The sequence below is a fragment of the Penaeus japonicus genome, unplaced genomic scaffold (genome assembly GCF_977035675.1).
Source record: "Penaeus japonicus unplaced genomic scaffold, GWHDUDI00000001_assembly GWHDUDI00000022, whole genome shotgun sequence".
Taxonomy (NCBI): Eukaryota; Metazoa; Arthropoda; class Malacostraca; order Decapoda; family Penaeidae; genus Penaeus; species Penaeus japonicus.
Window position 1 is genome coordinate 37,595,955 of NW_028234424.1, and position 8,635 is coordinate 37,604,589.

An 8,635-nucleotide genomic window follows, 5' to 3' on the forward strand; every position below is an offset into this window, starting at 1 on the left:
AGAAAATAATCCCTGATCGGATGAGTGCTCACTGCATTTATATCCCGTACAGCAGATCAGCCGCCTTAGAACCATACACAGTTTCACTGGGTTAAGCAAATGAGAGAGCACTTTTTTCCCCCCTCCTTGAAACTGATCACTGGAGATATCTACCATAATCAGATCTTTTCATTACAGTTCTAGTAATATCATCTAAGTTCTATAAAAGGTATGCTTACTCTTTACAGTGATCAAAACCCTTACCTCAATAATTCTAGAATCACTAGTTGAATAGTTCTGCCATGTAGCCCTGTCATCTTGCCATTGCCACATCACTGTGTCTTGAGCACATCCAGATGGACGTTGCAAAGCCCCATCAATCGCAAAGATGCCATCAGAGGGAAGCATTGGCATCAGTTCTCCAATCAAGCAAGTGATCTCGTAGAGTTCTTGTGAGGTTCTGGACACCAACTCAACCTGAGAAGAAATAAACAAAAAATCTTTGAGTCTAATGCAAATCTTAAATATGTCGGGAATCTTTGCGTAATTATCCACTAAGCAATAGGAGCTACATAGTACACCAATCAATCTCACCTGTTCTCCAGGAGGTTCAGTCGAGTTTGTTAAGAGATAACATAATGTGTGTGCTATGTTGTTCTTCAAGAGTTGCACCGCAAGTTCTGGACAGTTATTGCACATAAGAGACAGCATGCGCATCACCATGATGAATGTTCCACTGCTTAAGACTGGTGGCGACATCACCAGCTACAACATAAAAATGATTAGTCAATTTTAAACCTTTACTTCCAAGTTCTATTTTTCATATCATGAAAATACAAAAAAAAAAAATCTTATCAATCAATTTCATCATACAAGAAATAACAAAACAGAAAAAAAATATATCACTGACAAAATCAGACAAAATATTTCATATAATTAGAGTCGCCAAGTGCTTACCAACTGCTGAATATTGGAAAGAAGGCCATGACCAGCAATTTCCTGTAATCTATTTGGGTCATTCTGGAAACAATCAACCAGGCGACTGTATGCCAAACAGACACTCTCCACACACTTTTTGTCACCCTGCAAAAGTAGAGAATGTAAAGCATCAACCATGAGCAACAATCAACAAATGATGTAAATATAGTACTCAAATACAGAAGAAATTAATCATATTCATACGTATTATCAAACAGAGCTGTCTGAACATCACAAAATCTCACCTGTGATGTGAGTCTGGAAGAGAGTAGCTGGAGAGAATCAGCTATGAAATGGAACTCGTCAGCTGTGAGGTTCTGGCAACAATTGGCCGTGATGCTTAGTGCTGCTCGCTGGGCACCCGTTGAGAAGAAGTCTATATACATGAGGCATGCAGATACCCCATGCTGGCAGGAAAAGAAAGAATCAGTAAATGTGAAATAGCTATCTTTTCTTAAATTTTCAAATCATCTGTCAGAAATGGATATAGGTAAACAATTCAATTGTGGTAAAATTACTTACTGCCTGCAATATTGCTTTAGAATGTTTGCGAGACAGCATATCAAGGGCAGTTAGTGATTGCTCTGCAACATCCATACACTGTATGACTTGCAGCTTCTCCAGGAACACAGGGACAGCATCCACGACAACAGCAGATGATCTAGGCAGAGCTTCCATCATGTATGTCAATGCTCTACAAGCATGATTCATCTAGAAGAAAAAAGAGAACATCAGAAACTCCATGTAGTTTAAACTAGCTCCATTAAATAGTCAATTAACAGGTTTGTTGACTTAATTACCATCAAAATATTCTTCTCATCAAAAAATCTATAACCCATGAATTTCAATATATATTAGGAAACAGTAATCATATCTAGTATTAGTAAACTGAATAATTAGTGCATGATCTTTGAAAAAAAAAAATATATATATAAGTCCCTAAATATTAATAAATACTATAGCAATTAATATTACAGAGTAAAATTTAAAAATACAAGCTTTTCATACGTACCATGTCAAAGTTGTGATCCATATTGAGCAAATTGATGAGTGCTGGAGTCACCTGTTTTATTGGGAATCCTGCCAGCGTATCCTCATTGCCCATCACTAACAACTGACACATTTCAATCACTGCTTGAAGCTGTTCACTTTCATCCCCAGTTGCTTGAAGACCAACAAGTAACTGTTGTGCTTTGGAGCCTTTGGAGAGTGAAGAGAAGCAATAAAACATTAACCCAAGAATTTCTCCAATAACTGGGATTCATAGTTATTTTCTATACCACGAGATTCTACATCAATATACAATTTTAACCGACTTACTAATTGAGGACGAGACTGAACGGTGGAGAATGTGTTGCATCCTGGGACCTAATGCTCCAAAGAGGCTGGGAGAGAGTCCACGTGACGCTAGAAGAGCCTCTAGCCGTCCCATCTCACTTTCCTCACTCTCACTGTCTGTGGGTGCACCCATGAGTCCTCCTATACTGCTGGCTAGGCCCCCACCACTGGCTCCACTGCTACTACCTCCACCAATGGCTATCAAAGAATTGCAATTAAATGAAGAACATTAACTCAGCTATTTTCAATGCACAGAACAACTGGCTTTTTCAACTCTCAAGACTGAGACACACTGCAACTGCTAATTCATTAAAAAAAATAAAAATCTACAGCCAAAAGCTAAACCAAATTCCACTCAATTTTTATCCTTATTTCTTTTAAACACAAATGCAAGGCATAAATAATAAAGTAATATTCTCATCAAGGGAGGGGAACAAGCAATACTATAAAATTCACATGTAAAAAAATTCCCACTTCCATATCAAGACTGGCATCAAATAAATAAAAAAGCCAAATCAACTTATTGGTATGATGACAAAACACACATCTGAAAATTCCTCATCTGGCATTAAGAAAAAATGAAAAGAAAAACAAACTAAATGATGACCAAAGAAGAAAGCTTATTCTGGGAGTCAGCATTCCACCCACCAACTACCTTCGAGCAGGGTCTAAAAAGCTGCTTAATTGATCCCCAAGAAATTCCCATTCCCAAGTAAGAGAAAACAACATTGACATTCATACAGAGAGACAACTAACCTCCCAGCGTGGCCAACGATGCTGTTGGCAAGAGACCAGAGGTGGTGGATGTAGAGGGTGCTGCATGGAGCGAGGCAGAAGCATTGGTGGTGGCAGGCGGTGCTCCAGTGGCACTGGTGGCTCCCTGAGTACCTGTTGTAGAGCAAGCACCGTGGGGGGAGGCCTGGGGTGGCCCAGAAGACGACGATGATGATCCTTCATGGCCACCATGCGATCCAGACATGCCGGAGCCACTGCTACCAAAACTCACCTTACCGCACCCCCTCGATGAGTGCTGGCTGTTAAGCACAAAAAGACAAAAAATAAAAAAAAAATTAGTCAATGGAAATTTTGAATCCTTTCTAATGATATCACTTTGTATCTTAGTTTCTTGCATTTTCATTACAGAGAATTACATGAGGAAAATGGAGATTAATCTAGATATGGCAAATGAGTGTGGATGAGGAAAGTAATACATTAAAATTAAGGAAATTCATGAAATTACCTGCTACTAGCACACGACCCCGTGTTGTTGGTTTTACTACGACCACTACGTTTAGATGATAAAGGTGACTTTTTGGCTCCGTGAGTTCTTTTCCAAGATCCTGCAAAGAAATGAGAAGAGTAAGTTTATAAAAACAATTGCTAATAAATATCTGCTTTTCAGAACATTTCAGAAAAGTTTTGTTGGCACATAGATATAGATATAGATATAGATATGGATGCAGATATATATATGTATAAATATATAATTTATATATAGATAGATATATGTATATATAAAATAGAAAATAAAGGGCCTCTGTGAAATTTGAAATTTCATTTGAAACGCAATCGAAATTGGAAAAAAAATAATGCACAAAATCACGAGCCTAACATTACCTGCGGACTGTCTAGCGTCTTTGGTCTGTGGCGTGTTTCGTTTGTTTGACGTTGATGATTGTTCCTGTGATGATCTCCGTGATTCCCTCAGTCTTCTGAAGGTGTCCGCAAGGAAAGCAACTCCCTGGGATGAGGGTGATGATGGTAGAGACTGCGACTGTGGGAGAGAAATATCAATGGTATGAGATAACTCTACCTCTTATAGTATTAATTTTATCATATATATGTATATATGTTCTTTTTTTCTTTTTTTTATTCTTTTTAAACATTATTTGCACACCATTGATATTTAAGAAAATAATTGCAATCTTGGTGCAATATCAAACCTCAATCTACTATGTGAAAAGACAAGCATGTTTTATATCACTGTAAACTCTAGCACTAAAATAAATCCAAACCAAATATATGGTCTCATCTTAAATAATTATTCATCAAGTACAAACCTCAAATTAATATGAAAGATCACAAGAAAATTAAAGGAAATGCAGATCATAAAACAAGAGTAAATTCAAGTGATATGAAATCAGTCAACAGTCAATCAAATCATATGGTAACCTGAGTCTGTTGTTGCTCCAGCCGGCCAGCGCTGAGTGGATTGTTGCCGCCACTTCCACCACCACCTCCTCCTCCTCCTCCACCTCCGTCACTTAGCCGCAACCGGTTCCGCAGAGGGTATGATTTTAGTATCCCACCACCACCAGGCGACTTTTCTGTGTCTGTAAGGCAAGAAGTAAAGTCTCCCAATTAATATCTTTATATCGCAAAAATATCTATCAATATCCTAAAGAATATAGAGAAAGAATTGTAGAGAAGAACTGAAAACCCCTGAAATATACACAAGTACTTGCTCTCAACTGTGTCACATCTTAAAGATAATTACTGCATAAACTATTTAATCACCAAATAAAATACAAAAGCAAATCAATCAATAAATAACAACAACAACAAAAAAAAAGAAGAAGTAAAAATCACCTCAAAAGAGGTTACAACTGCTATACACCTATGTCCATATTACTTATCACACTACCATTCAAAGATAAAAAGGTGGTTAGTGGGAGAAACAAAATATGTGGAATTGTGCATTACGGTGGTTATGTGGCTAATCATCAACACACTAAGGGCTACAACAAAGACATTTAGTAATCTCATCCCATATCAATTCTCCTTTTAATTCAAGGTGTCTAAGTCCAACAAAACAAGCAGTAAGCATGGGCAAACATCAGTGAGAAGCTTCCCTTTAAACTTCTTAAAGTAAAGACAATGAGATTAATTCTTGTTTCCTCAATATCATGTTTAATTTCCTTCAAGAATATAAACCAATACATTCTTTGAAAGGGAAAAGTTGCCTGTGTTGTAACTAAAAGAAAAATGCCTAAAGTCATAAGAAGCTTTTAATATGCTTCTCCATCCTTCCCTTACCTATTTTGCATGAATAAAAAAATACAAATAGTTCATCACAAAGAAATATCTTTACCAGAAACAAAGATATATAGAGAGAGGGAGGTGGGAGGGGAGAGGAGGGAGAAGGGCGAGATTGGAGAGGGAGAGGGAGAGGGAGAGGGAGAGGGAGAGGGAGAGAGGGAGGGAGAGAGGGAGGGAGGGAGAGAGGGAGAGAGGGAGGGAGGGAGAGGGAGAGAGGGGGAGAGAGGGAGAGAGAGGGAGAGAGAGAGAGAGAGGAGAGAGAGGAGAGAGAGGAGAGAAGAGAGGAGAGGAGAGATGAGAAGAGAGGAGAGAAGAGAGGAGAGGAGAGAGGAGAGGAGAGAGGAGAGGGGAGAGGAGAGAGGGGGGAGGGGAGAGGAGAGAGGAGGGAGGAGGGAGAGGAGGGAGGAGAGAGAGGGGGAGAGGAGAGGAAGGGAGAGGAGAGGAGGGAGGAGGAGGGAGGAGAGGGAGGAGGAGAGAGGAGAGAGGGAGGGGGAGAAAAGGGAGGAGGGAGGAGGGAGAGGAGGGAGGAGAGGAGAAAGGGAGGGAGGGAGAGGAGAAAGGAGGAGGGAGGAGGGAGAGAAGGGAGGGAGGAGGAGGGAGAAAGGGAGGGAGGGAAGGAGGGAGAAAGGGAGGGAGGGAAGGAAGGAGAAAGGGAGGGAGGGAAGGAGGGAGAAAGGGAGGGAAGGAAGGAGGGAGAAAGGGAGGGAGGGGAGGAGGGAGAAAGGGAGGGAGGGAAGGAGAGAGAGGAGAGAAAGGGGAAGGAGGGAGGAGGGAGAAAGGGAGGGAGGGAGGAGGGAGAAAGGGAGGGAGGGAGGAGGGAGAAAGGGAGGAGGGAGAGGGAGAAAGGGAGGGAAGGAGAGGGAGAAAGGGAGGGAGGGAGAGGGAGAAAGGGAGGGAGGGAGGAGGGAGAAAGGGAGGGAGGGAGAAGGAGGGAGGGAGAGAAGGGAGGAAGGAGGGAGAAAGGGAGGGAGGGGGAGGAGGGAAGGAGGGAGGAGAGGGAGGAGGAGGGAGGGAGGAGGGAGAAAGGGAGGGAGGGGGAGGGAGAAAGGGAGGGAGGGAGGGAGGACGGGAGGGAGGGAGGGAGGAGGGAGAAAGGGAGGGAGAGAGGGAGGGAGAAAGGGAGGGAGGAGGGAGAAAGGGAGGGAGGGAGGAGGGAGAAAGGGAGGAGGGAGAAAGGGAGGGAGGGAGGAGGGAGAAAGGGAGGGAGGGAGGAGGGAGAAAGGGAGGGAGGGAGGAGGGAGAAAGGGAGGGAGGGAGGAGGGAGAAAGGGAGGGAGGGGGGAGGGAGAAAGGGAGGGAGGGAGGAGGGAGAAAGGGAGGGAGGGAGGAGGGAGAAAGGGAGGAGGAGAAGGAGGAGGAAGGAAGAGGAGGAGGAGAGGAGAGAAAGGAGAGGGAGGGAGGGAGAAAGGAGGAGGGAGAGGAGAAAGGGAGGAGGGAGGAGGGAGAAAGGAGGAGGGAGGAGGAGAAAGGAGGGAGGGAGGAGGGCAAAGAGGGAGGGAGGAGAAGAAAGGAGAGGAGAGGAGAGGGAAGGGAGAGGGAGGGAGGAGGAGGAAGGAGAGGAGAAAGGAGAGGAGGAGAAAGGGAGGAGGGAGAGGGAGAGGAGAGAGGAAAAAGGAGAAAGGAGAAGAAAAAGGAGAAAGAGAGGAAAAAGGAGAAAGGAGAGAGGAAAGAGGAGAAAGGAGAGAGAGGAGAGGAAAAAGGAGAGAGGAGAGAGGAGAGGAGAGGAGAGAGGAAAAAGGAGAGAGAAAAAAAGAGAGGAGAGAGAAAAAAAAGAGAAAGGAGAGAGAAAAAAGGAGAGAGGAGAGAGGAAAAAGGAGAGAGGTGAGAGGAAAAAGGAGAGGGGAGAGAGGTGAGAGGAAAAAGGAGAGGGGAGAGAGGTGAGAGGAAAAAGGAGAGGGGAGAGAGGTGAGAGGAAAAAGGAGAAAGGTGAGAGGGAAAAGGAGAGAGGAGAGAGGGAGAGCAAGAGATGGGGGAAGGGGGAAGGGGGAAGGGGGAAGGGGGAAGGGGGGAGGGGGGAAGGGGGGAAGGGGGGAAAGGGGGGGAGGGGGGAAAGGGGGAAGGGGAAAAGGGGGATTTGGGGACTGGGAGAAGTAATATATCAAGTTTCTCAAATTACTTGAAAATATTTCACAATTGTTATTAGAGTAAGTTATAAGTGACAACTTTCAAATATTCCTCAACAGTCATTGATGTCCCTATACACTTTGTCTCTATTAATATAATTATGATAATTATTTGTGTTTTATTTGTGTTCTTCACAACCCAATAGCCCTATTCACCTTACAAATTATACTAAATATACTTAATTATAATCTAAGATTACAACATTTGTGGGTATTAGTAATACATAACTTATATAACAAAAAAACTTATAAATTCAAGGAACATCTTCCAAGGAAGGCAGCCTTTACAAAATTTTACAAGTTATAAACCATGTCACTATAAAATGGAAAAAAAAGCAAACCTGTCTTCCTATAGAAGATATTGCATAATCAAAACATGATTTTTGCTTTAATATGAACAATATAAACATATCTAACTACCCTACAGATAAAAGAATTTTAATGTCTTGTGACAAAGCTTAGTATGGGGTAATGAATATAAAATGAACACCTATCCATGACAAACAGTACCTTAAATAATGACCAATGTTACAACTAAGATTGTGTAAACCCCTCACCATCCTCTATCCTGAATACTGATCGACTGTAGATCTGAGACTAGCACCATGTACTGATAAGATAGGTTGTTATCACTATCTTCAGCCATGCAATACTTCACAGCCTACAGTGTGCTCAGCACTTAGTTATATCCCTTATGTCTTACATTAATTAATATCATCTAACTACAATAATCAAAATGACAAATAGAATCGTTAGACTTTTACTGCACCCCCTACTGAGTCTTGGTCTTCAGTATTGTCTAGGTAAAGGGTCCCACTTACTCGTAGTGGCTGATCCACCTTTCTTATCTGTAAAGGCTTTAGCTGGCCTGGTTACTGCTGTGACTTTCTTTTGACTATTCTTTGTTTTCTTCTCTGTTGCATGTGTCCTTCCAGAAGTTGATGGTAAGCTCTGATCACCACTTTCGCAAGGATGTTCACCCTCCGATTTAGTGTTCTTTATGCCTCTTGCTTTTTTAACTTCTTTTGCACTAAGTTTAAAAGATGACAAAACACTAGCAGAATTTTTAATTTTCTTTCCTTTCTGGTCCTCACTAGCAGGTCCTTTTGTCCCTTGAGGACCCAGCTTTTTTACTGGTTTATTTTCCAATTTCTTTATAACAGACTTTCCCTTGTCTTG

At 42.1% G+C, this 8,635-nt stretch overlaps 1 protein-coding gene across 1 annotated transcript in view; it reads right to left on the reverse strand.

Annotated features, from left to right (window-relative positions):
- The window catches only part of LOC122258048 (E3 ubiquitin-protein ligase ctrip), a 46,228-nt gene that overhangs the window by 5,786 nt on the left and 31,807 nt on the right, over nucleotides 1-8,635 (reverse strand). The window contains exons 5-16 of the mRNA XM_043023754.2: nucleotides 8,278-8,635; nucleotides 4,468-4,628; nucleotides 3,913-4,069; nucleotides 3,536-3,635; nucleotides 3,052-3,329; nucleotides 2,278-2,493; nucleotides 1,970-2,157; nucleotides 1,480-1,668; nucleotides 1,203-1,364; nucleotides 937-1,062; nucleotides 574-744; nucleotides 244-456 (exon numbers count right to left, since the gene is read on the reverse strand). The exon at nucleotides 8,278-8,635 is cut by the window's right edge and continues 587 nt beyond it. Coding sequence (XP_042879688.2) covers nucleotides 244-456; nucleotides 574-744; nucleotides 937-1,062; nucleotides 1,203-1,364; nucleotides 1,480-1,668; nucleotides 1,970-2,157; nucleotides 2,278-2,493; nucleotides 3,052-3,329; nucleotides 3,536-3,635; nucleotides 3,913-4,069; nucleotides 4,468-4,628; nucleotides 8,278-8,635 — 2,319 coding nt within the window. The remainder of the gene's footprint in view (nucleotides 1-243; nucleotides 457-573; nucleotides 745-936; nucleotides 1,063-1,202; nucleotides 1,365-1,479; nucleotides 1,669-1,969; nucleotides 2,158-2,277; nucleotides 2,494-3,051; nucleotides 3,330-3,535; nucleotides 3,636-3,912; nucleotides 4,070-4,467; nucleotides 4,629-8,277) is intronic.